Source organism: Carettochelys insculpta, chromosome 29, assembly GCF_033958435.1.
Source record: "Carettochelys insculpta isolate YL-2023 chromosome 29, ASM3395843v1, whole genome shotgun sequence".
NCBI classification, from domain to species: domain Eukaryota; kingdom Metazoa; phylum Chordata; order Testudines; family Carettochelyidae; genus Carettochelys; species Carettochelys insculpta.
In genome coordinates this window covers 11,081,769-11,109,014 of record NC_134165.1, presented here as the reverse complement: position 1 = coordinate 11,109,014, position 27,246 = coordinate 11,081,769, and the positions used below count along the sequence as shown (strand labels likewise).

The window sequence follows — 27,246 nt, the reverse complement described above, 5'->3', positions numbered from 1 at the left end:
GCTTTTTTTCCTTGTGAATAGAAACTGGGTGTAGTTTTTTTTTTATTGACCTTCTTGTCTGACCTGGTTTTTTAGATCTGTTTCATGGGGAAACTGGTAATTCCCACAGCAGCATTCTGGGCTGTCGTGTCAGAGGATCCAGAAGATTATTGCCCAGGTGATCGGTAAGGAGCCAGATTTGCCTCACGGCAGGATTGGGTCAGCCTCAGGGGGAGCCTCATGTTCAGCTCACTTAGTTCATAGCTAGGTGGTTATGGGTATGAGCTGTTGTAGAATCTCCTCCAGGATGCTATAGCCTATGCCTGCCCTGCTTTTCTCAAGGGAGCTAGTCGCTGCTTTGTAGGGGTAGATCCCTGACAAGCTTAGTCCTCCAAATGTACCATCGGTTCTAAATGTGGGGTGTTGGCCCAGTGCTGCTTAGAACAGCTTTTGTGCTGTCAGTTTAATGGATGGCATCTGCCCTTTGGGGGCAAAGGTCATAGGCCACCTCACCTTCCCCCTAAGAACAGGGCTCACCTTGTCTGCTCCAGCTGAGCATGGGGCTGACCTGTCAAAGCTTTGGGGTGACTTCAGCCACCAGCTTTACTGAGAATAGCTTAGTGGCCTCTAACACTCTGGTTGTTGGCCACCTTCATCAACAAACCTGACACAGGGAGGCTCAGGTGGGCAGTTCCCTCTTCAGTCTAATCTAAGCTGCTCTTTCACTGTGCTCTGAGGCAGGTGTGCTTGAACCAGACCTGTACTGTGGTTGGGGAGCTGCTTTCACAGGAGCTTTGTATGATAGTGATAGACTGTAGATTTCCCCTCCACCGCCCTCCTTTCCCAGCCCCCTCGCACCAAGAACACACCTGCCAGGGCTTTCCATACAAAATTGTCTTTAATTGAAACTGGTGTCATTACTCATCTAGCAGTGGTAGGACCATACAGATGGGTTACATTCAGGGGCTATCTTACACAGATGTACGGCAGAGGTGTCCCAGCTGGTTGAGGTATGGCTTTGCCTGAGGGGGTGAACTTGCCTTCCACAGGAAGAATGACAGAAGTGGGGTAGGATAGGAGCTCCCCAGGGCTCTGCCTCCCACCTTCCTGCAAGATGTCTAGGATGGTGGGGTGGTTGGGAAGGACTTGGAGCTGGGGAGCAGGCAGTGAAGGGGGACTTATGAAGGGCAGTTGAGGGGAAGGCTGCAGGGGAGAGACTAAAGGGATGACCTGGCTGCTCAGTTCTAACAGCTGCGCAAAGGGAGCCAAGCTTGGAAAAATCCATGCAGTGGTAGAGGCTCCTGCCCCCACTGCTTGAAAAATGCCCTGGAAAGGGAGCTGCTGGAGAGCAGCCTGGCTAGCAGGTGCATTACAGGTCTGGCTGCTTGTCCCTTAGCCTCCAGCTGGGTGCAGGTGGGAAGGCGGGGGGTGTGATGTTTAGCTTTTCTTTCCATCCCCACCAGCTAGGAGCACGGCCCTGTGCTGCTATGCTGTGGGGAAGCTTAGCTCTAGCCTCCCAGAGCTTTTGGGTTTTTTTTTTTTTAAACCAGGTTTCATGGAGGCAGCTGTTACCTGGCTCTGGAGAGCCCTGGGCTGCGTATGTGATGCTCAACCTCTCCTACTCAAAGGAAGGGGGCTTCCTTTCTCTCCACCTTGCCCCTGCAGCCTGAGGCTGCCTTGCAGTGCTCCATCCTTGCTGCACAGGAGGAAGAGGCAGGGGTTTGCAGATCAGCCTGGCTGGCTCCAGCCTTTTCCTTCCCAGCTGCTGGGGCAGAGCCAGGGGCCAGACAGCTGTTTCGAGGCCATGTGCAGCTGGAGGCCTTAGCTCTGCAGCCACAGGCCAGGGCAATGAGGGGAACAGATCCCTGGAGGGGGAGCAGTAGGCTGGTGGGAACCCAAGAAGGCACTTTGAAGCAAATTATTTCATTTCCATTTTTTCTGGGGTGGGTTGGCAGAAGGGTCAGCGAAGCCAGCCCAAGGAGGCAGGCCACCCGGCACCAGATCAGCATTTTTTTCAGCCCCTTAAGTTTTAGCTCAGGCCTGTCCCTTAGCTGCAGTCTCTCTCACGTGGCCCGAACGTGCTGGGGAACACACACACCCTGTGCCAGCAAACTTCTGAAACCTGGGCACCAGGGGGTCTGCCCAAAGTCCTGGGGCTGGTGCAAAGGGAGTGGATAGGAGCTTGTCACCCTACTCCTAGTCCCCTTCCTGTGCCCTGAGGCCAGACAGAGGCTTCCCAGGCAAGGTGAGTGCTTTGACCCATGGGGTGCGGCTCTGGCATTGAGAGGGTTCCCAAGGGCCACAGCCGATGCCAGATGCTGTTTCCTTTGCAATGCTCCTCTGTGGGACCTACATGGCCCAGCATGCTCCCCAAGCAATGGGGGCTGAGCTACACCAGTGGTCTTCCTCCTGCTGCAGCATGATGGACTAATGCTCTACCCCGGAGGGGGTTGTGCAGCACACAGTGCCCCCCCAGGGGCCTTGAGCCCCCACCTCTTCTGCTCCCACTGGCTGGGGAGATGGAGCAGGGACTCTGCACCTGGGTTTCTGCCTGGGACAAACCAGCACATGGCCAAGGGGCTCTGTCAAACCCAGCGCTGCCTAGTTGCACGGTGGGGGGCGGGGGGGTTGTATTTTTCCTGGGTGGGGGTGTGCGTGGAGGGGCAGAGTACACCTGACTCCTGTGCTGGGTGAACCCCCACCCCCAACTACTCAGCCAGCCTCACAGCTCCCCTGCCTGTGGGCTCTGAACACTTGACTGGATGCAGGGGGAGGGTGGGCCAAGGGGGGGGAGGGGGGCAACTTTCACCTGAGAAACAGACCCTATATACATAAGTAGGCAAAGCAGGCAGCCCCCCCCCCCCAACCCCCAGCATGAGTGGGGCCCAGCAGCATCCTCCCCTCCCCAGCATCACCCCTCCCTGTTCCAACCAAGACAAGTGCAAATATAAACATTCATGTTAAAATAAATTAACAAAACTGTACCAACAAAAAGTGCAGTGCATGTGGGGCCCAGCAGGAGGCAGCCTCCCCATGCCCTTGCCCATGTGGCCTGAGACTCCTGGGGTGACAGGTAGGGGCAGATTTTTTTTCCCCATGGCACTCAGCTTGGGGTGTGGCTGTTGTGGAGCTGCCTTGGAGCCAGGGGCTGCCTGGACGTACTGGGTGGGCTCATGCATCTGCCCCAGGGCAGCTGAAGGGGCTTACCCCAGGCTAGTCTGCTGCTGTGCTGGGCAGATTCAGGGGTCGTTTGTTTGTTTGGGGGGGGCAGGCAGGGCAGGTTTGGGGCTCATGAAGGACCTCCCAGACATTCTCAGCTCCAAAGCAGCAACCCACCTGCCCCCCCCCCCCCCCCAATGCTGTGCCACACGGCTGGCCCCCCCCGCCCCCAAACTGGGCAGGACAGCTCCATGTCGCTCCTCTCTTGGGTGCAGCTTGTTCTGGGGAGGGGAGGTGTATTCTCTGCCGCCTCCTCCCCAGTGCATCATGGGCCTGTCCCAGCCTGGGCCCGTCCTGGTTCACCCTGGCTTCTGGCCAGGAGGCAGATGCTGCAGCGGAAGCTCCAGCAGTACAAGGCTGCCCCCACGAAGCACCCCAAAAACTCTCCCCACCCCCTCAGTCTGTCCACCCAGACGCAGGGGACTTCAGTGCAGGGGCTGCTCCGGGGTAGATTATACATTATATAGCTTTATATAGAGATTTATAGATTATTTATATAAATATCTCGGGGGGGGGGGGGGGGGGCGCTGTACAACCTCCAGGGGGTGGGGGCAGGGCTGGGCCATCACGAGCTGAGGTCGGCCGGTGGTCTGGTCCCATCTGCGCTGCCCGAGTGGTCCAGTTCAGTGCTGTCACAGTCTGAGTCCTCATATGCGGAGGGGTTCTGCTCCGGCGCCGAGCGAGAGGCCGAGGTCAGAGCACGAGCTGGACCAGGGAGCTGGCATCTGGCCCTGCTCCGCCAACCCGGTGCTCCACCTCCACCCCCCCCCCCCCCGGGCTCTCCCTGGGCAGGCCTTGGAGCCCTTGTGGGCCCCCCCCCACTGGCGTCCTGGCATCTGCCCAGCCCCCAGGCAGGATGCACCCAGCACTCAGGGCTCCCATCTCCAGAACCTCCCCTTTGACCCCCCCCCCCCCAGGGGAGCACTTGTAACCCCACTCTCCCCCACCCTGCAGCTGCCCCGAGTGGGGGGGGGGGTGTTTGTGAGCCCCTCTCCCCTTTCCAAGAGCACCCCCTCACCTCAGCAGCATTCTGCTCGGCGCTGAGCTGGTGCTTGACACGCTGGACGGCGGTCTCCTTCTCCGACAGGCCGTCGGCGTGGGCGAGGGCGTCCAGCGGGAGCTCGGAGCTCTGCGAGAGCACGTCGTCCGAGCGCTCGCCTGTGTTGGTGCTGGCGACGTCGGGCGTGCCGCTGGGAGAGGCCTCGCTCGTGTTCCCCTCCTCGCCGTCCCCATCCGAGAAGTTCTCCGAGCTGAAGGTGGAGAGCGACTGGCGCTTGCTCCGCCCCTGCGGCCACCTGGCGGCAGAGCAGTGCCCCCATCACCCAACAGCGAGGGACACGGCAGGACTTCGGAGAACTCAATGCCACACGAGCGGCAGAGCCGGGGATAGAACCCAGGCGTCCGGCCACCCTTCCCGCTGGTTTAGCCAGCGAACCTCACTCACCAGCCTTGCTGGGGACAACACCCAGGCAGACTGGCCAGGTGTTATAACCACTAGGCTCCCCTCCTCTCCCCTCCCCAAGCTGACGCCAGACCTGCCCACCCCCGCTCTGTCCTGGCTCCAACCCCCACCTGCTTTAATGTCTACTGCTTCCAACCCTGGCTAGCGGGATCCAATGAGCAGTTTCTATTACAAACCACCCTAGAGGGCAACAAACAGGACTGTGTCACGGCCATGCTGCCCAGGCCAGGAGCTCTCCAGGCCTATGGCACTGAGGGAGGCCTAGCCCCAGGGCTGGAGGCCCACCCGTGGAGGAGGGCTGGACTCACCTCTGCCTCAGCGGCAACTCCCCCTCACTGTCCACCTCTCCCTCCTCTTCCTCAGAGGAGACCCCTCGCTTCTGGGGAGCAGAGAAGAAGCCAACGTTAGCAGGACCCACCTCCTCCCCGTCAGGGCTGGCGTGAACCCCGTGGGCACAGGCTGCCCTCCCGCGTAGCGGATCAGCCCAGGGCCTGCCTGCAGCCATGTGAGAGCCGGCTAGCCCATCCCGCTGCCCAGCCCCGGCACTACCAGCTGCCAGGGCTGGGCTAGGGGAGGTGGGGGTCAGGGTTCAGGGGCACCGGGAAAGCTGGGGGGGCAGCTCAGGGCTGAGGTAGCGCAGCTGCTGAGGAGGGGCAGGGAGATTGTGAAACGGAGGGGCCAAGGGCTTGGGGAGTACCGAGGATGGGTGGGGGCACAGGAGGAGGCTGCTGAGGGCTGGGGAGAGCACGGGCCAGAGCGGGCAGACCAGGCTAGTGACTTCAGTCGCCGCTCACGTGAGGAGCCCCCCTGTGCCTGGGCCCCCCAAACCACATTTCCTGCTGCCTTTTTCTGAGCCCATCACCACCAGCATCTCCTCCAGCCTGGGGCCACTTCTGTGGCTTCTATGATCTCCCAGCCCCCCCCCAGGACACCCCCCTCTCCCCAGAGCTGGGTGCAGCGTTCCCAGCCCAGCTCTGCGCCCCCTACACAACCAATGGGCCCCTCCCACGCCCAGGCCCCCTTTCCTCCCCCACCCTCCCGCCAACCCCTTCAGCCCCTCCCCACTCTCTGGGCCTTGCTTCAACCCCTCATTCTGCAGTTCCCCTCCCCCATTGCCCTGTGCCTCAGCCCCCCCCACCCCCCGCAGCGGTGCTCACCTGGCTCCGGGTCACGGCCGCTCGGTACAGCAGTGCGGCGGGCGTCAGATGCTGCTGGGAGCCCCCGCTGGCCCGGCCAGCCTTGCCCGCCGGGCCCGCCTCCTTGTCAGGCTCCTCACCCGGCTGCAGCCTCTGCGCCAGTCCCAGCAGGCGGTGGCTCCTGTCCGCCGGCCCCACGGCCCCCTGCTTGGCGGAGGGCGAGTCGGGGCTGCTGGAGAAGGGCACGGAGGCCGTGTCCTCGCTGGGGGTCTCGCTGCGCGGCTGCTCAGCCGGGGGCGACTCGGGCCCGGCAGGGGCCCCCCCTTTCTTGGCCTCCGCCTCCAGGGTGGTACTGATGAGGTCGGGGCTGGAGGAGGACATCCGACGCAGCAGGTCGTGGGGCAGCCCCCGCAGGGCAGCGCAGGCCTCCAGCCGCTGCCCCGGGCTCGCTGTCTCTGGGCCCCGGGGCCCTGGCAGCTCGCCGCAGCTCCCCTTGGCGCTGGCTTTGCGGTAGCGCGGCTTGGCCCGCCGGCTCCGGCCAGGCGACGTGGGACCCTTCTGGCAAGAGGGGATCGACACCTGGGTGATGGCCGAGTCCAGCTTGGGAAGGATCACCTCTGTCTTCAGGATGTCCGGCCTGGGGGTGGGGTGGGGGGGGGGGCGGTCAGGAGTACCAGTTCCTGAGCCCCACCCTTGCCACATGCACCGCACCCCTTCTGCAGCCCCCACCCCATCCTCCCCCACGGCCTGTGCCCCAGCCTACCCCAAGCCCTTACCCCTGCGCTGCCCCTATTTCTCCATCTCTCCCCCGCCCCACAGGGTTCCCCAATGCCCTGCAATTCAGCTCCCCTCTGCCACGTTCCCTGCCTCACCTCCCACCCCGGCTTGTGAGCCTCAGACACCCCCTTTCCCCAGCCTGTAGTTCCCCCGCCATCTCCCTCCAGACTCCTGCTGCCTCCGCCCCCATCTCCCCCCTCCTCCCTCTGCCTCTGCCCCCATCTCCCCCCTCCTCCCTCTGCCTCCGCCCCATCTCCCTCCCTGACCTCTTGCTGCCTCACCCCATCTCCCTCCCCACCTCCCTCTGCCCCTCCCCCACTTCCCTCCCCCCACCTCCTTCCCCCTGTGCCCCCATTTCCCCCACACACACCCCAGCCCCAACGCAGGGGTGAAGCTGGGCAACTATGCCATCACCCCCCTTACTCCCGGGCTTCTGCCCGCAAACCTGGGCCCTCAGTCAGCAGCCACCCCTTTCTGGGCACCCAGCTGTGCAGGCACAGTGCCAGTGAAGGCTGGCATGGGAGGTTACTGCCACCCTTCTGCCCGGCGGCTGGCAGGGTGCTGCCGTCAGGGCAGGACCTGCGGCTAACAGCCTGTCCAGCTCCAGAGGCACAGCAGAAGGGAGGCAGCCTTGTGACCCCCAGCAATGGGCTGGTCTGCCCTGCAGCATCAGGCTGGGGCAGGGGGAACACACGGCGACCAGAGTTCACAGTCTGCCACGCATATGTTTTGTAGGACGCGACGTTTAAAGCAGCAAGGCAGGGCCAGAAGCCCTGACCTCCCCTCCCCTCCCTCGCGCTAACCACCAGACCTCACTGCCCGCCCCACGCCAGGCCAGAACCTAGAGTTCCATTTACCCCCACTCCCCAGCCCTGACGTGCAGCTGCAGCCTCAGGACGGGACCTCACCGCTTGCTGTGTGGCGACAGCTTCTGGGGCACGTTCCGCTTCTTGATGAGCTTCTCCACCGTGTTGCCATGCAGGAGGCTGCGTGACGCATGGGGTTTGAACAGCCCTGGGTACTTCTTCTCCAGTGCCTGCTCCCGCCTGCCAGGGAGAGAGACTCAGCTCTGGCCTGGGCACTGCCCCCACCCCAGCCCCAGCCCCAGCCCCAGCCCTAGCACTGCCCCCCATCAGCCCCAGCCCTGGTCTGGGCACTGCCCCCTGTCAGACTTAGCCCCAGCCTGGGCACTGCCCCTGTGAGCCCCAACCCAAGCCTGAGCACCCCCCGCCCCATCAGCCCCAGCCCCAGCCTGGGTACTGCCTCCCCCAGCCCCAGCCCGGGTACTGCCTCCCCCAGCCCCAGCCCTGGCCTGGGCACTGCCCCCGTCAGTCTCAATGCTAGGTCCCAATGCTGGGCATTACCCCCTGTGTTTGGTACCCTTCAGACCATGCCTGTGTCTTTGGGAGGGCAGGGAGAAACTGGGGCGTTTGACCCCATGGGCTGGAGACAGAGGGGCTGGATGCCTCGGGGGGGCAGAGACGTGGGGGTTGAAGCCCCACGTGGAGCAGTGGTAGGGGGGCTATATCCCTCCAGGGACCGTGATGTGGGGCTGGGGAGCAGCGGATGCCCACAGGGAGGTCAGCGATGGGGGAGGGGGACGAGCAGTGATGGGGGGTCCAGACCCCCCAGGCTGGGGGCCGACCTCACCTGAGCAGCTCCTTCTCTTTCAGCTCCAGCTGCAGCATGAGGGAGTTGAGCTCCATGTACAGGTTGTTGGCCCGCTCCAGCTTGCGCTCGTAGTGCTCCCGGATGTCCAGAGCGTGCCTGCCGGGAGGCGCGGCCAGAAGCGAAGCTGTCAGTCACCCAGCGGGAGGTGGGGCCAAAACCCGCCCCGCCCCCCCGATCAGAATGGGAGGTTACCCCTCCCCCCGGGGGGACCCCTGTCTCCCCTCATGCCTGGGCTGGGGCCCTTGGGCACAGCTTTGCCCTCCCCTCCCCCGTCTGAGTGGGGCACTCCCCTGCCATGGACATCTCCGACCCCTCCCCCCCCGAGTGGCTGTCCCGGGCCCCCCCTGACCGGAGCTCCTCACGGCGCCGGTTAATCAGCTCCTCCTCCAGCCGGTGCAGGCAGGTCCCCTCCGACTTGATCTTCTCGAAGTGCAGCTTCACCTCCTCCCTCCACTCCGCCTGCAGGGGGGACGTGGGGGCGTTGGGAAGCTCAGCTCTCTCCCTGGAGCTCTGGCTCCGGCCCCGGCCCTGGCCCCGGCCCCGGCCAGGTCTCCCCAGCAGTTGTGTGCGGGGAGTGGAGGTGGGGCAGCAGGAAGAGGGAGTGGGGGGAGGGAGGGAGCTGGGTGGGAGTATGGTGGGGAACTAGCAGCGCATGGGGGCTGGAAGAGGGAAAGGTGGGGGGTTGGGGGGCGGGGAGCAGAGGGGGCAGGTCTGTGCACGGGGCTGGCAGGGGTGGGGAAGGGGCTGGGTGGTGCACTGGGGCTGGTGGGGGGACCCGGGGGCAGGGTGGTACAAGGGGGTTGGTGGGGGAGGGGAAGGTGCTGGGCCATGCACAGGGTTGGTGTGGGAGGCAGGGAGGTGCGTGGGGACTGGTGGAGGAGGGGAAGGGGCAGGGCGGTGCACAGGGTAGGGGAGGGGGCAGGGCAGCGAGCAGGGGCTGGTGGGGGAGGGGATGGGGCAAGGCAGTGAACGGGGCTGGTCGGGGAGGGGAGGGGAGGGGCAGTGCAGTGCACAGGGCTGGTGGGGGGGGCAGGGGGGTGCACAGGGCTGGCGAGGGAGGGGAGGGCGGTGCATGGGGGCTGCCCCGAGGCCCCACCTGGGATTTGAAGTAGGTCTCCTGGGGCGTGGAGAGCACGTCCGCCGAGGCGATGTCCAGGTGCAGCAGGATCTGGCGGAAGGACGGCCGGTTGCGGGGTTTGCTGTTCCTAGGGGCACAGAGATGGGGTTAGGTCCCAGGGCAAACACGGGCCCCCAGCAAAGGGCCTTGGCCCTGGGTCCCTCTGACTCACGGGGGGGCAACAGGGCACCTGGTTCACAGGGAATGGGGCTGAGACCCATCAGACTCCTGGGGCGTGGGGCTGCCTGGGGGGGGCACAATCTGGCTGGGGGAACCCCAGGATATTGCCCCTTGCCAGCCTGGGGACTGGGGTCATATTCTCCAGCAGCTGGGGGGCTGTTGTGGGCAATGCCAGGGGGACGTGCCAGCACTGGAGTAGGGTCACCGGGGGACACTCACCAGCCCTGGGGGACAACTGGGAGTCAGGGGCACTCCCCGGTTCTGGGGGGCACTAACCAGCACTGGCGCAGCAGGATCTTGAAGCCGTCGGGGCAGCTGGAAGGCACAGGCAGGTGCAGGCTGTTGCTGCCCACGCCCCAGATGATGGCCGAGGAGTCCACGTCCTTGTAGGGGATCTCGCCCGTCAGCAGCTCCCACAGCACCACCCCGAAGGACCTGGGGGCGGGAGGTGTCAGGGGTGGGGGTGGGGCTCTCTGGGAGAGGTGGGTGCTGGCTGCCGCCCCTGGAATCTGCCACTCTTCTGCCACCATGGTCCTCCCAGCCCTGCCCCAAGGCAACAGCCAGGGAATGGTGGGGCTCGGGGAGCTGCCTCTCAGCTAGGGGCCGGGCCAGGGAGACTCTGATCCCTGGACAAGCTCCCAGCAGCTTCCAACACTCCTGCCCTGCAGTGACCCCTCCTGCTGCCTCATCTGGCTCCCTTGTGGGCCCGCCCGAAACGCCCCCCCCCCAACCCCGGCGCCGATCTCAAGGCGCTACAGGACACAAGCGAAGGCGGGGGCGGAGGGAAACTGAGGCACTATCACTATAGAGTCCAGCGCCCTCTACTGGCTCATCTTTCTCCTAGTTCCTCCCTCCAACACCCGTTAGCAGGGGAAGGAGCCCCCAGCCAGGTCCCGCCCCTGCATCCCTTCCTCTGTCCTCCACCTGTTTCCACCCTCGGTCACGAACCTTCTGAGCTCCAACCCTCCCCCCGATCCTGCCACAGGCCTGGGGACACCCCAGCAGCTTTGCCCCCCACCCCCCCCACCCCACCCCCCCGCGCTCTCACCAGATGTCGACCTTCTCGGAGACAGGCTCGTTGCGGATGACCTCGGGGGCCATCCAGGCCACGGTGCCAGCAAAGGACATCTTGGTGCTCTTGTCACTCAGCTCCTTGGAGGTGCCGAAGTCAGAGATCTTCACCACGTCGTCGCAGGTGATCAGCATGCTGGGGGAGGGAGGGCTCAGTGCAGGGGGGGGCTACCTCCTCCGGCAGCAAGGGGGCGCTCCCTGAGGCCGCCTCTCACACCCAGCGCTGGTCCCTGGGGGAGCCGAGTGTGGGTGGGGGGCTTCCCACACCAGCAGGGTTGGGAATGGCTCAGGCAGGAGGTAGATCTGGCTGCGTTGCCGGCACTCGCCAACAGGGGGCGAGGGATGGGCGGGTCCAGGCAGGCTGGGGAGGGAGGTGATGGGCATCAGCTGATGGACCTGGCCTTGCCCAGGGGTGCCACCCTCCCCTGCAGGCCCCAGGCCACTTCCTGCCCCCGTTCCCCTGCAGGCCCCACGCCCACCCTCTTGCCACTGCCCAGTGCTGCCGCTTACTTGGGCGACTTGAGGTCGCGGTGGATGATCTTGTGCAAGTGCAGGTAGTTCATGCCACCGGCAATGCCCATGGACCAGTCGACCAGCAGGGAGGGGGTGACCTTGCGCCCGGCTCGCAGCACCTCATACAGCTGGCCCTGGGCGCAGAACTCCATGATGATGCAGTAACATGGTGCCTGGGTGCAGACGCCCCTGGGGGGAAGCAGAACAGGGCTGGTGAGGGACCAGCTGGGCAAGGGAGTGGCAAGGCCTCCTGGCCAGGAACAGATGGGCAGCGGCTGGGCAGACAGGGTGTGGGCATGGGGGGATGCCCTGGACTTCCCCTACCAGGAGTCCTGTGCCCCTCCCCCATGCTGGGCCTCAGCTGTAGGCTGAGTGCCCCTTCCAGAGAGCTGGCATTGCTACGCCCCAGGCACAATGGGGTGGGCACTGCCAGGCAGCACCAGGCACCCTGCATCCTACAAGGGTGCATTCCTTTGGGCATACAGGAGGGGTGCTCTGGGTGTGCCCCACCCCATCCTGGCAGCCTAGATGGGGGCAGCCCCATGCAGGACCCCTGGAGACTCCCTCCCCTCGACTCACTTAAAGGTGATGATGTTGGGGTGTTTGAGCCGGCGCAGGTGTTTGATGTCTGTCTCCTTGAGGTCTCGAACCTTCTTCACTGCCACCTCCTCGCCGCGGAAGCGCCCCAGGAAGACGGCGCCCTGTGCCCCGCTGCCCACCCACTGCAGATCCAGGATCTCCTCGAAAGGTACCTCCCACGTGTCTGCAGGGGCGAGACCCAGAGCTGCGCCACCTGTCCTGGCCATAGAGGCGGCGTTGCCAGGCAGTCAGGGCTTGGCCAGGGGGACGGCAGAGGGAGGGCTCCAGAGATGGGGGGAGAAGGGAGACGCACCCCATCCCCCCCAGACACACCTGCCCCTTTACAGCAAGAGCCCAGAGCTCAATGCTGCCTCCCTGCAGAGGTGCATTTCCCAAGTGAGTCTGTGCAGAATCAGGCCACAGGAGTCCAACCCTCCCCCTCGGCCTTTGTTTCCCCCACCCCTGAGTGAGGGGATGGCAGGACCCTGATCACCACCCCCCACCCCAACACCTCACCCATGCCCGGCCTCCTGAGGTTATACCATGCAACTGCAGCAAACCTGCAACTCTGTGCCTAGGCAGGAGACACTGCTGCCCTCTGCTGGATGGAATCAGCATTGCCCTGCTGTGTGGCAAAGGCCCCACCCTGCATAGAGCTCATGGAGAGTCCCTGGCTCTCTCTCTCTCCTGATTCTCTCCCCTTGGCTGTGTCCCCATCACCACCCTGGGCCCAGTCCACGCTGCAGCCTCAAGCCCTCGCGTTACGGTTTGAGCGCAAACCCCCCATGCAGGAGAAAGAGGAACACGGGGGTGATTAGAACCCCGGGGTGAGTCAATGGGGGGTGGTTAGTGCGGGGGAGTGTGCGCGGGGGTGCCTACGTGCTGTGTGAGTGTGTACAAGTGTGAGCGTGTGTTCACATTCCCCACACATCTGGCAACCCCAGCGGCTCACTCCTGTTCTTCCCTGCTCACCTGCCCTTGGGGACTGTGACACCGGCTCCTTCCCCCAGCTGAGTAGACAGGCCCAGCATGGCCTGAGCCCAGGCAATAGAGGGGGCTCTGGCATCTCACAGACCCCAGACCCCCCAGAAGCTTCCTGCTGCAAACCCACATCCCAGCCAGATCCCTTGGGCTGTGCTGAGGGGCCCATGCAGCTCCCAGTGGGGGGGGAGGGTCAGTGTCAGGCTCACAGGCTCAGGGTTTCACACCCCCTGGGATCTCGCTGCCTGTGCAGGATTGGGGCCTTCGAGGGCCCGTGTGTGTGGGTGAAGTCATGGAGCAGCCATCCTGGCCTGGCCCTTTCACAGCAAGCAGCTGCCCATGGGCAGCTGGCTGCCTCGCCCGGGGGACCTGCCCATGGGATGCCAGGAGCACGCCCCCTGCATGTGGACTTGTTGAAACACACGTGGGCGTGGGCACGCGCTCATAGCTGCACGCACAACCGTCACACGGGCACTAAACCCAGGCCATCCGCCTTGCACACAAACACATCCGCTCTGCCACTTTCAGACAGGTCCCCAGCCGCCCTCAGGCGTGCATGCTCCCAGGCACACACAAGTCCTCACACACATGCTTCCACACACACGTTCACACACACACACTCACAGTACACACACATGGCTACACACATTTCACACACTCACATGCACACCCCCACATATGCTCTCACACACTCTGGAACACACAGACACTCCCAGCACACACACACTCCCACACTCATGTTCACACAAGCACACAGCACACACATGCTTACACACATTTACACATGCACACATCTGCATACGCTCACACACACACACTCCGGAGCACACAAAGGCACACAGGTGTGCTCACATGCATGCGTCCAGACACATACACACATGTTCACATGTACAGACATCCTGTCACATACACACTTCCAGACACATGTGTTCACACATACACACTCCCAGGCACACACACATATTCACCCCCCCAAAGCTCACACCCATTCCCAGGTACATGCGCGTATGCCCACACACACTTTCAAGCATATCCACACACCCACATGCCCATGCTCCCAGGCACACGCAAACATGCTAATGCACACACATTCCCAGATGCGCACACACACTCTTCCTGACACACACACACGCTCTCATGCACGCATACCCAGGCTCACATGCACATGCTCCCAGGTGCACACAAACACACTCCCAGCGCACACACATGCTCAAACACATGCTTCCAGACACGTTCACACATACACACTCACAGCATACACACATGCTTACACACATGCACACAGCCACATATGCTCTCGCACATGCTCTGGAACACACACAGACACTCCCAGCACACGCAGGTACGCTCACCTTCACACTTACACACATGTTCACATGTACATACATCCTGTCATGCACACATGTCCACACTCTCAGGCACACATGCATGTGCTCACACACACTCATGTGAGCACGCACACACATACCAAAGCTCACACCCATTCCCAGACACATGAATGCCCCCACACTTTCAGACGTACCCACACAACCACACGCATGCACTCGCAGGCACATGCAAACATGCTAATGCACACACATACACTCCCAGACGCGCACACACTCTTCCTGACACACACACACACACACACACATGCACACACGCTCTTGGGCATGCATTCCCAGGCTCACACATACAAGCTCCCAGGTGCATATGAACAAGTGCAAACACACTCACAGGTGCACTCACACTCCCAGACACTCACCCACTCCCAAGCAAATGCATCCAGACACACACACACACACACACACACACACTCCCCCAACCTCGGTCCCAAACTCACATGCTCATCACGCTCACTCACGCTTGCTGCAGGGAAGCTGCTGGCAGGGCCTGGCTGCTGCTCAGCCAGGCCTGGAGAATGCTGCCTGCCAGCAGCGCCCCCGGCTCCAGCCTGGGCTTGGGGCCAGCCCTGGCCTTCATCCCTGCCCCCCATGTCTGACTCCTGCTGCAGATGCAAGAGGCTGGGTGAGGAGCCCAGAGCTGGGGCGAGAGATGGAGGCAGGGCCAGCTGGGAGGAGATAGCCAGAGCCATAGGGGAAAGTGGAACAGGAGCTGCTCGTTCCCCATCTCATCTTTTCTCCTCCTCCACCAACTATCTGTCTTGCCCTTCCAAAGCCTGGGGCTCTCCTTGAGAGCTGGGGAATTCCCCCCCAGCGCTCTGGCTTGGATGCTTCTGTTCTGCTCCCCCATAAATCTCACCATCCCATGCCCCAGCAGACTCACAGGGACACAACAGTCCACACCTACATTTCCCTCCCTGGACTGTTAACAGCCACCTTGTCGCCCCCAAGAGGTGGCTGCATTTCAGCCAGAGACAATGCGCAATGACAGGGCAAGATCTGCCCCTCTGTTCCTTGCAGGGCTCAGGGGGACCCTCTGAATTGACCCAGAGAGCAGCGCTGTCCAGCCAGGCCAGGGGGCAGGGGGGCAGCTGGGCTCAGTCACAGAACCCCTGGATTCTGCTAGGAGCCCACATGGCTAGGGCAGCACTAGCAGCCACTCAACCCGGCTGACATGAGCCAGCCACTAGAAGGAGACAGAGAGCCACCGTGTGATGCCAATGGCGCTACAGGCAATTTACCACAGCTCCTTTACATCAACGGGATCTGTGACTCCTATGGAGCACTGTTGATTTACACCAGATAGGGATCGGGTCCAGAGACGCCAATGGAGCATTGCTGATTTACACCAGATCGGGATTGGGCCCAAAGATGCAGATGGAGCACTGCTGATTTACACCAGATAGGGATCGGGCCCAGAGACACTGATGGAGCACTGCTGATTTACACCAGATGGGGATGGGGCCCAGAGATGCAGATGGAGCACTGCTGATTTACAGGCTCTGAGGATCAGACTTGGTGAATCCATGGAGCTGCTAGTGATTTACACCAGCTGGGGATCTGGCCGTGTGACACCATGGAGCTGCTCCTGATTAAGCCCCCAGATGGTCACCAGTTCAGGCCAGGCGGGTTCCTACACCTCTTGCCCAGTCCCGGTCACGCCCCTCCCCGCACAGCCAGGGCCACGCACCTTCCTGCTGGTGCTTGTGCTCGGTGGAGTAGGCTTTGCCGATCATGGTCCACACAGGCTTGAGGCAGCCAAAGAGCCCTTCCAGGAAGCCGCTGCTCGTCTGGCAGTGGATCCGGACCTGGTCCGCGTGGTACCGGGTGTGCCGCACCTCGGGGTTCCCAGCCCCCGCCCCGGCTCCCCCGCCCCCGCCGCCAGCTTCATTCTCGTGCAGCTGCAGGACGCTGTTGGCGAACTGCTCGCGCGTCTCCTCGCTGGGCGTGGGGCTGTGGCCGCCCCCGTCGACGGGCAGCACATCCCGCAGCACGCACTGCGTGGGTGTCAGGTCCTTCTCGGGGGTGCAGTCCGAGGCGTCGGGGTCCAGCTTGCGGAGGGAGCTCTCCGCCAGGATGGTGTTGAAGCTGCCAAAGGACGGGGAGGGGGTCCGGGTGTCGTGGAGGCAGGCCATGGCGGGCTCTGGGCATCAGTGGCCCACACGCCCCTTGGGGTGGCAGTCGAGGGGCAACGCCGGCGGAGCCTGGGGAGGAAAGGAAACAGGATCCTGCTGGAAAGTGCAGCCCCACAGGGGCAGTTGGGTGTATCCAATGGCCTGCTGCCGGCTCCACTGCTGGGCACCTGCTGGGGCTGCTTTGGCAACCTTCCCCACGTGGCCGCATCTGCCATGGTAGCGAGTGTGCCAGGCATGGCTGTGGAGATGGCATGTGCCATGCTAGAGAACGTGCCAGGCGTGCCCATGAGCATGCCTGGGGAGAAGGCACCCAGCCTCCCATTGCCCGGCCCGGGGCAGTGGCTGGAGGGCATGGCTAGCGTGAGCAGGCAGCTCTGGCTCCCTGCTCCTGGCTGAGTTCTGGCCCATTTACCCCATGGCCCACCAGCTGCAGCCTGAGCTCTCCAAGGTGCTGAACCCTCTGACCTGCCCCCGGCTCCTCCCAGGCTGTGTCCTTCCCTGTAGCTGGGCAGGCTCAGGCCCCCTCTGGGGACTAAAGTTAATGCTACAGACCTATAGCACACAGGGACCGGGGGAGGCTGCATTCATGTCTGAAGTGCCCTGGCAGTGTGGCTTAGTGGTTAGGGCAACTGGGGACTTGGCTCAGGGCTGGCAGTCAATCCAGGCCCTGGTGGCCAGGGGTGAGATGTCCCCTTGGATAAAGAACATGGCATTAGAGCTGTATGGGGTGCATTGTGTCTGGAGCCTGCAAGTTTGGGGAGACCGCCCCACAGGTGGTGCTAGCATGGCCGCTGGTGAGTGTGTGTGCATGTGTAGCTGTGCTTGTGTAGCCGATTGTGTTTGTTGCTGGGGAGCTCTGTATGAGCAGTTGTGTGTCAGTGTGGAACTTTTTGAGTGTCTCCATATGTGTGTAGTTGTGTATGTAGCAGTGTGCATCAGAATGTGTGTAGCTCTGCTTGTAGCTGTGTAGTTGTGTGTGTCTCTATGTATTAGTATATAGCTATGTGTGCCCCTATGTGTGCTCAGCTCTATCTGTGTCCCTGTGTGTGGCTCCCTGGGCAGCAGTGTGGCTCTGTGTGTTGCTGTCAGTGTGTGTGTGTGTAGCTGTATGCCAGTGCATAGCTGTGTGTGTGCCTCTGTGTATCAGTATATAGTTTTATGTGAACCTGTATGCACGTAGCTATTTGTGTGCCCGTGTGTAGTTGTGCAGCAGTGCGCAGCGGTGTGGGTGTAACTGTGAGCTGGTGCAGCTCTGGGGGGTAGCTGTGTGTTAGTGTGCAGCTCTGTGTGTGTTTCTGTGTGGAGCTGTGTGATTGTGTGGAGCTGTGTAGCAGTGCGTGCGCATCTCTGAGCACAGCTGTGCATTTGTGTGTGTGGGTGAGTGTAGCTCTGTCAGTGTGCAGCTCTATGTGTGTTTCTGCGTGTAGCTGTGCAATCGTGTGTGTCCATGTGTGCAGCTGTATCCCTGTGTGTGGGTGTGAGTCAGTGTAGCTCTGTGCGCGTGGCTTTCTGCACACCCGTGTGTGGCTGGGAGCAAGGGGGTGCGTGTGCCCCCTCTGTCAGGCGGCTGAGGCTGCCGTGTGCATTGGCAGTGATGTGCCAGGCTCTCTCCCATGCAGGTGCCAGAGCCCAGCTCACTTAGCATGCAGCACGGCAGGCTTCCCGGGAAGTCAGGCGGCCGTGCAGGAACAGGAGCCAGCCCCGTCTCTCGCCAGCCGTCTGGCTGCTCCGTTCCCCAAGGTAGCAGGGGAAGCCCTCACCTCTGGCTGGGTCAGCTGGCTCTGGGCAGAACCAACATAGCTAAGGCTGTGGCTGCCCAGAAAAATAAGAGACCACAGCCCTCCTGCCCCACGGGGCCAGCGCAGAAGGGGGCAGCTGCTCAGGACCCCTGAGCGCCAGGGGTGAGAAGTTCTCGTCAGTAACGCCGGCTACAAATCTGACAATCAGAGATCCTGTTTCTGACACAATCCATGGGGTGACAGGGGTTGTCCACAGAGGCTAGGGGAGTTAGGGACCAAATCCCAGGCAATTTCTATGCCAACTGCGCACTGAAATCCCTTAAGCTGGCTAGATCTCTAGGGAGATCCGATAAATAGATAGGCTAAAAAAGGCTTGTGTTTAGTAAATATTATCAAACCTGAAGGCAGGAACTGCTTCATGCAAACAGGGTTAATTCTGCACTCCAGTCTTCATGCACGCAGCATTAATTAGATAAATTCCTAACTCCACAGCCTATTGGAGGACAGCATAGAGCACCTGGGGTTTAAAACCTAGGACAAGGAATGGAACATCCTGGTCTAATCCCTGCTTCCAGAATCTGGGGCCCAGGATGCCTGAGTTCTCAGCCTCAGTCCTGGAAGGATAGAGCATGTGCTTAAAGCACAGGGCTAGGTGTCAGGATGCCTGAGTTCTACTCTCCTCGCTGTGTTGGCGGAGGTGTTAAATGCTCTGTGCCTCAGTTTCCCCATCCATGGCATGGGTATAATGCTCGGAGGTGGGACAGGCAAATTAATTATTCTGCAAAGTGCAACCAGCTCCTCAGATGGAAGGCACTGGCTGGGTGGACAGCTTGGGGGGGGGCGGGGGCTGCTATAATTTAAAGAGGCCCCAGAGGGCGCAGGGCACTCCATAGACATGGTTTCCTGTTATCAGGTGATTAGGATTTAAAAACAGACAGCTCAGACGATGAGTAATGACAGGGTGAAACCAGGGCAGGGGAGAGGTCTTAGACCAGCTCACGGCACTGGTGATGGACTCGCAGGGCACATGCTGCCTGCATCCCACTCTGCCACAACAGCCCGGCTGCATACTCCTACAGCAAGGACACATACATCCAGGCAATTCACCCCACAGTAGCGCTGCTTCCTGACTTCCCCAGGGCTACAAGCCCACAGAGTGGACCCAGCAGGGTCCTGCCCCATTTGCACCTCCTCTCCGTCCCACAGCAGGTCCCAGGGCCAGCTTGGGATCATCTTGCCCGTGCCGCTGGACGCCTGCAGAGAGGGTCCAGCCATGACTTGACTACAGATGATGCGTGAACCAGGTTGGAACCTGACTCGCTTGGCTCAGGGCTCCCAGGGGCCTGACCGGAGGGGACATTCACTCAGGGCAACACATAGGACACAGAGCAAATTTCCAGACTGCAACAGGCCCTGGAGATCGGAACCTTTACCCATTTCTACCCAGCTCCTTCCCACCACTCTCTCCCAGGTCCAGCTCCAGGGCAATGTGCCTGCTATTCCCTTTACACATCAGGTGAGCCAATGGCTGCCAGCCGGGTTTCTGATTGGCTAAAAATCTATCTGTATGCAAATGAAGTTCAGTACAGGGCCATTTGGGTGAGACTCCATGTGGGTCCCTCGCTCCCTGCGGCTGCTGTCTGGCATTAGTAGCAGTGTGTGCGGTTTAGTGTAAGCTGCGCATCGGAGCCTGGTGGGGGGGCACAGTGACATGCTGTGATCTGGGTCACAACTGCAGGCTGGGAGGGAACCTGGAGGCCAGAGGCCCTGACAGCCCCTCACCCCAATCCAAGCAAGGCCCTTCAGTCCAGAACTTGGCTTAGCTTTGCCTCAACCTGGTTACAAATTCCCCCAGTGAAGGAATTTCCCCAGCCGCCCAGTCTCACCTCTCCACCACCACCACCGCTTCCTCCTTTGTAAATACGCCCCCCACCCTAATTCTTTATCACCCTCTTTTACTGAGTGACAGTAACTTCTCTCCAGGGGGCTCACAGCCTGCAAATAACAGCCACCAGTGGCATGGGACCATATACACACACAGAAAGTTGACCGTCCTGGTAGGTGGTGTACAGATGTCACCAGCAAGGAAAGGTGGAGAAAAGAAGAAGGGAAGATTTGCCATCGGTGAGGTGGTGACCAGGGAACATACCATCACAGTTCACAAATGGCTCCAGGGAGTGCGTTTCAAGAAATGTGCACCCCGAGCTCTCAAGGAGATCTGGAAACGTGCACTGAAGGAGATGGGTACTCCTCATGTACGCATTGACACCAGACTGAACAAAGCAGTCTGGGCCAACAGCATAAGGAATGTTCCCTACCACGTCCGTGCACGTTTATCCAGAAAACACGAGGATGAAGATTCACCCAACACGCTGTACACGCTGCTTACCTACGTACCAGTCACCACTTTCCAAAGTCTACACAGAGTCAGTGTGGATGAAAACTAAACTGATTTTCAGTGCTAAAAAGTTAAAAAAATAACAAAAAATGTCCCAGCATAAATGCGACCTGCAAATTCAGGGATGCAGTTTTTGAGACAATCCTCAGTGCGGTGGGAGTTGTCCACAGAGGCTAGGAGAGTTAGGGACCAAATCCCAGTGAATTTCAAGGTCAGCTGGTGAGGAAGTGTACAGCGGGTGTGCAGACAAGATAGATAGATGGATAGATAGATAGATACCTCCATGCCCCTTAACCATTATTTGGCTGGACTGTCCATGTGATAATATTTTGCTCTGTTTCCTGCAATCTCCCAAATAACCTCTATTCTGTACCCCACTTTCTGTGACTCTAACCCTGTTCAGCATGTCCCATGTGCATTGCAAATGGGCTGATCCATCCCCTCATTCCACCCTGCTGCAGCACCCTCTCATTATCCCTCCTGGGTAAAGCAGGGCCCAGGTCTGTCTGCCCGCACCATGCCAGCCGGAGTGATGGCTAAGGAGGGGGTCCCCACCAGCAGGGCAGACCAGGCCAGTGGGGAGCAGAGCACTCGCCCCTCCCCTGCCATGGGTCAGGAGGGTCTGGGCTCAGTCATGCATAGAAACCAGCCAGCAAGAAATGTACAGCACGGGCACCAGGCTGACACGCTGGGGGCACCAGTCTGGCAGGGAGCATGGGGGGTCTGCTGGGGACGTAGGGAGAAGGAGAGGGACCAAGCCAAGCCAATGGCCACTTTCCACCAGTTTGAGTCACTGCACTACTGGGTGAAAGAGGTGATGCAGCGAGGGGAATGCCCACCTACATCCCAGCCTCCTCCCAATGCCTTACAACCCCCCCAATGCCCTACAGCCCTCCACCAATGCCAACCTCTGGGATCTCACACTCCAATACCTCCCAGCCCATTGCTAGACCTCAGCACAATACCCAGAGCCCTTCTCACCCCCTACTTCAGTACTCTGGCACCCCTCATCCAAACCCACCTCCTGCATCCTCACCCCAATGTCCCCTGCACCCCTCATGCAACCCCCTGCACCCAGCACCTGACACCCCTTGCGCTCCTCATCCCTCTGCCAGAGCTCAATACAATATCAAAGCCCTGCTCACTCCTCTCTCGAATAGCCTGGCACCTCCCACCCCAATCCCAAACTCCCTGGGGCCTCTCAGTACGACACCCCAACCCCTTCCTACCCCCTCACCCTTGTGCTTAGCACCCCTCATATTGCTCTCCCAATGCCAGAATCCTCCTGCGCCCCTCAGCCAGCTCCTTCTGGCACTGCACACTCCAATACCCTCTGCAGGCCTCACCCCAAAGCCAGAACAAGCATGAACCCCTCGCTCTGCTGGCCAGAGCCCTTCTCTGCATCCCTCAGCCCAAACCTCCTGCACTCCTCCCCGCAAAGCTGGACCCCCCCCTCATGCCCTCACCAAGCCCAGACCTGCCCCGGTGCCCAGACTCCTGCCCCTGCAACCCAGCCCCTGTGGGTGAAGTGGGGCAGCCGCACCTGTGGCGGGGCAGCGGGACCGGCAGCCCCGCAGGCTCAGGCCAACAGGTGGGAATGCCCCATACCTCTGCCCGGCACCGCCCCACACAGAGCAGCCACCCTGGGGCCCTGCTCCTCTCCTCGGGGAGCTGCTCCAAACTGCAGGGGCTGCAGCCTCCCCCCTGCCCCGCCAGCCTGGGTGGGAACCACATGCTGCTCTCACCTGGCCCCAGCCATGGGGTGCCCCCCCCCGCCAGCTGGGCTCCCCGGCCCAGCCTGGCCCACACGTGGCACCTCACCTCGGCTTTGTTTATTTCCTCCTCGGCATGTCCCTAGCACGGCGCCTGCCCTGGGGGCTACTCTGCAGCACGGCTCCATTCTGCTCCCTGCCAACCAAGCCTCACTCCCCGGGCCAGCCTGGTCTGCTCCTGTCTGCCCGGATGTCTGCCTAGCCCCAAGCCTCTCATCTGCCCCACACACATTTATCCATCTATGCATCCCTAACCACCCCCCTCCATCCATCCATCCACCTGTCCCTGTCCCCCCAGTCCATCCATCCACCTGTCTCCATCAACCCCCCTCCGTCCATCCATCCACCCCCCTCTGTCCATCCATCCACCCGTTTCTATCCACCCATCCACCCACCTGTCCCCATCAACCCCCCTCCATCCATCCATCCACCTGTCCCCATCCGCCCCCCTCTGTCCGTTCATCCATTCATCCCTATACACCCGCCTCTGTCTATCCCTTCCATACACCACCCCCACCCATCCGCCCATTCCTACACTATCCATTCATCCCTCCCCCTCCTGCCCGCCAGCCCCAGGCCAGCTTGTCCCCGCACCGACCTAGCCCCAGCCCCGCTCCATCGACCTCTGCCCACCCGCCTGTGCACAGCCGCCCCCGGCCCCTGCCGGCGCAGGCCCAGCTGTGCCCACACGCACCGTGGCTGGCGGGCTGTCCCCGCGCTCCGCTCCCGCTCCCCGGCCCCGGCCCGTCCATGTGCTGCCGCCGGAGCCCTCCCTCGCTCGGATTCTGCGCCAGCCCCGGCGCCGCCCCCACAGCCCCCCGCCGCTTTGCCACCTCTTCCGAGCCCCGCCCCCGCCGGGGCGCCGGCCAATGGGCTGCGCCGGCGCCCGCCTCTGCCGCAGGTAGCCCCCCGGTGCTGATGTCATCGCCTGGCAAGGCAGGAGCCAAGGTGAGCGGGGCCTGAGCTCATCCCCGGGCCGGGGCCGGGGCCGGGGCTCCGCCCCTCCCGGGGAGGCGGGGGCTCTGCTCGGAGGCGGGGGCTTAACCCGTTAGGTGCCGCGAGACGGGGAAGCACCAGCTCCAGCCAGGGCATCTCCTTGGCACCCGCGGGGCTCCCGTCCGCTCCGCAGACCCCCGCTCTCCGCGGGCTGGGCTGCGGCTGGCCACGCACAGGGAGAGGGGGAGGAGCCCATCTGTCCCCCTCCCTCAGACACCCCCCTGTCCCCCTCACCCAGTGCCCAGACACCCCCCTTGTACCCCTCATCCAGACACCCCTGCACCCCTCACCTAGTGTCCAGACACCCCCTTTGTACCCCCACCCAGTGCCCAGACACCCCCTGTACCCCTCCCCCAGTGCCCAGACACCCCCCTTGTACCCCTCATCCAGACACACCCCCATACCCCTCCCCCAGTGCCCAGACACCCCCTTGTACCCCTCATCCAGACACACCCCCGTACCCCTCACCCAGTGCCCAGACACCCCCCTTGTACCCCTCATCCAGACACCCCTGCACCCCTCACCCAGTGCCCAGACACCCCCTGTACCCCTCACCCAGACACCCCCCTCTACCCCTCATCCAGACACCCCTGCACCCCTCACCCAGACAACCCCTGTACCCCTCATCCAGACACCCCCTGCACCCCTCACCTAGTGCCCAGACACTTTGTGCCCCTCACCCAATGCCCAGACCCCTTCAAGTGCCCACTTCACCTCCTTTGCCCATGTACATGGTGACCCTTAGGAGACCATGAGGCCCTCTTGCGCCAGAGCAGCAGGTCAGTCAGCCAACCATGAGTGTTGCACCCAGCTGGACTCACCCAGGGCTTCGGGGTTACAGTCCACCTGGCTGTGGCATTACAAGTCCCTCAGGCAGAGACCAAACCCCAGCCACAGACTCAGGAAGGTGGGTCTCTGATAAAGAGAGAATTACCCCAGGAGAGTGAGGATGGACTTGGGGAGCACCTGGCCAGGCAGGATGTGGGGTGAGGGCTAACCTGAGAGACTCATGGGGGCCTGTCACTCTCTTATAATGCCCCACAGCTTCATCATACAGGTGGCAGTGTTGTTCAGTAGTTAGAGCCCGGGCTGGGCAGCAGGATTCCTGGGTTCTGGTGGCAGCGCATATAGAACTTAGAGTAGGGAATTAGAAGTCAGAACTCCAACACTGACTGCCGTGGTCCCCTTGACAAGTCATGTCTCCCTTTGTGCCTCAGTTTCCCCATCTTCACCTTTAAGTAAATGCTCATTTGCATCCCAGCCACGTCCAGCTGAGACGGGGCCCTGCTGATCATCGAAACAGAGAACGGGTGGCAAGGAAAACAGGCTCAGAGAGGAAAAGGCGCCCAGAAGGCTGGTGACAGAGCTGGGTCTCCTGAGTCCCAGGCAGTAGCCTCTAACCACTAGGCTACACTATTACCCATCAGTACCTCTTCTGGGTTGTTTCTTCCTCATTTACTTCTGGTTCTACAAACCAGCCCAGCCCATAAAAGGGATGCTGGTTAGATAAGCACCACATTCCTGCAGTTAAGCCCTGACCAGCGAAGGAATGCTAAGCAAGGTGTGGGGCACCTCTTGGTGGAGCCTAGACACACTTCATGCAACAAAGCCTCCTGCTGGCTCCGAGGTGGGAAACAATAGCATTACAAGTTCAGTGCTGTAGCAGCTGGATTGGGACTCAGGACCCCCAGGTTCTATTCCTGACTCTGTGGGGTGACCTTGGGTGTGTACCCCCTATGTGCCTCAGTTTCCCCCATCACCCGTTGGCTCTGTAGATTGCCAGCTGTTTGGAGCAGAGGCTCCCTCTCACCACGCGGATTTGCAGTCTCTAGCATAATATAGCCCTGATCCCCACTGGAGCCTCAAGGCCCTAACCAATATGGATACAGATACATAAATACAAGGCAACTCAGCAAATGTTTTGGTTTGAGGCGTGGTCAGAGCTTGAGCTGCCATCTGGTGTGGCCTTGTGTCACTGACCCACTGAGTGATGTTGGGAGAGCCACACACCACCTCTGTGCCTCAGTTTCCCCCCACGGATCAAGGGAAAAATATTCCCCATCTACATTACAGATGCTTGTGAGGTTTAAACTACCCTATGAGGGGCAGTATAGTCCAGTGGCTAGGGCACTGGACTGGGTCTCAAGCGGCCTGGATTCTATGCTGGCTTCACCACTCTGTGCCTTGATTTCCCCTCTCTTTAGACTATGAGATCTATGAGACATTTTCCACCGGTGTCTGTGCAGCGTCCAGCACGATGCAGCTCCAGGTTTGGTTATAGCCTTTTAGGAACTACCATAATGCCACTAATTCAGGATGGGAGAGTGAAAAAGCCTCCGGCAATGAGGGAGGTGGCTCCCTTGGAAAATCCTACCCTGGATGCTCAGCAGCTCCGCCTACATCCCATCCCACCCACCTCCAGCCCTTTCCAGTGCCAACTGGGAAGGCACTGTGCAGTGCCAAGGCATAGGGACGGGGGCAGCAGGGAAAGCTTATTGGGGCCTGGTGCCCACTTGGTGCACTTAGAACACGCCAGCCTCCAGGGCTGGTAACAAGAAAAACAAAAAGAAAGATACTAATGTGTCAATTTCTTGCAAATAGGCCCAGTGGGAAAGAATGAAGGAGACGGGGATGCCCCTGGGAGAACACCTGCTCAAGGAGCAAAACAGGTTTCTGAAGGAAGGGATCTAGCAGGGATGGCTAAATTGTGCATTGAGATCTAGAAGCGAACAGAGAGGTGCTCTCTGTCTCTTGTTCCCAGCACAGAGCTATTAGGTAGCTATCCATCTCTGCACAGATCTGTCTATCCTGATACAGAGCTGTAATCTAGCTCTCTCCTGGCAGACCTAGCCTCACCTACAGAGAGACAACTGCAAAGCGAAAGGGAGCTCTGTCCACCCCTCTCCACACCACAAAGTGAGCTCTATTGCTCTATCTCTAGTGTGTCCCAGGGGATAGAGTACTGGAGTGGGACTCAAGAGACTGAGATTCTGGTCTCAGCTCAACTACTAGCCTTGGGCAAGTTACTTCTCTCTGAGCCTCAGTTTTCCCATCTGACAAATGGGGATAAAGATACTGCCTTCCTGTGTAAAGCACTGAGCAAACGGTCTACTGACGAAATGTGCGAGGTAGGAGCGTGGATTATTCGTGCTCCATGCCTCTGCCTGTCACAATAGCACCCGACACTTCCCCTGGGAAACAGATCAGCTTCATGCTGGCTCTGCTCCCTCGCTGGGATATGGACAGCTCTGCTTGAGGTAGGATTTCTGTTGGGCTGGGAGACTGCTGGTGAGATGCTCTTGGGGCAAACGCACTCTGGGAAAGAGCTGGGGAGCATCTGTTGCTCCGACTCTGGGTTGGTCTAATCTCTGGAGGTTTGTTCCATTGCTGGATCCCAGTCACTGCCTCACTGGAAGACACCCTGGACTCTCCCAGGGGTACAAATGAACTTTAACCCGAGGGAAAACTACAGGAACAAGAGCCCTGGAGACTGTCATCCTCAGTTTCCACCCTGCTTCTTCCTGGCCTGGAAAACACTCTCACCCCCCTATGGACACCTGGCACCATGGAAGCCCTGAGCATCCATAGCTTCTCCACCACACACACAGAGCTCGCTGCAGACACCGACAGATGGCGAGAAGCTGCCAAAGCTGGGATTATGGAGCCCACAAAGCGGGGAGAGCTGTTGAGGGATTTCAAGGCAGGAACGGCAGAGTGTAACTGGCTCTGGTCTGTCCTCTAATGCTGCCCAGCAAGATGGGAAGATGAGCTCTTCCGATGAAACTGGAGCCTCAGCTCCTAGGAGGGAATACGGCACTTAGAGGGTGGTGAAATCCTTCCTGATCCTGGAGTGCTGGCCCCAAAGGGACTCAGGAGCACTGGTGTTAATTCCCTGCTCTGCCACATAATTCCTGTTGCACTGGGGGCAAGTCACTTAATTGTGAGGTGCCTCAGTTTCACAACTTCTAAAAGGGAGATCATAATCCTTCCTTCCTCTGCCAGGGTTTATTTCGACTGGGAGCTCTTTGCGACAGGAATTGTTCTGTACATTGTCCTGCCACCGCTGTGCCTGGATCTCATGGGGGGGCCCGACATGCCATTGTACTACAAATGCAGCGTGACCACCTCTTGTGACTTGA

General features: G+C 60.7%; 2 protein-coding genes across 3 annotated transcripts; one reads left to right on the top strand and one right to left on the bottom strand.

The window, feature by feature from the left end:
* Window positions 1–3,755: 3,755 nt before the first annotated feature.
* MAP3K12 (mitogen-activated protein kinase kinase kinase 12) lies at window positions 3,756–22,897 on the bottom strand. Of its 2 annotated transcripts, XM_074979729.1 has the most exons (14): window positions 22,806–22,897; window positions 15,758–16,271; window positions 11,705–11,888; window positions 11,123–11,314; window positions 10,590–10,748; window positions 9,818–9,976; window positions 9,341–9,449; window positions 8,594–8,703; window positions 8,224–8,340; window positions 7,482–7,619; window positions 5,818–6,433; window positions 4,969–5,039; window positions 4,217–4,493; window positions 3,756–3,862 (listed from the first exon to the last, which is right to left on the bottom strand). In XM_074979729.1, exons 2-14 carry the CDS (start codon window positions 16,200–16,202, stop codon window positions 3,764–3,766), a joined length of 2,676 nt encoding a protein of 891 aa, XP_074835830.1. In that variant the 5' UTR covers window positions 16,203–16,271; window positions 22,806–22,897; the 3' UTR covers window positions 3,756–3,763. The 2 variants fall into 2 exon arrangements, with proteins under 2 accessions (XP_074835830.1, XP_074835829.1); XM_074979728.1 differs by lacking the exon at window positions 22,806–22,897 and having other exon boundaries at window positions 15,758–16,486.
* LOC142003301 (large ribosomal subunit protein eL31-like) lies at window positions 20,014–20,388 on the top strand. The gene has a single exon (XM_074980127.1). The coding sequence runs from the start codon at window positions 20,014–20,016 to the stop codon at window positions 20,386–20,388; it is 375 nt and encodes a 124-aa protein (XP_074836228.1).
* Window positions 22,898–27,246: the final 4,349 nt, after the last annotated feature.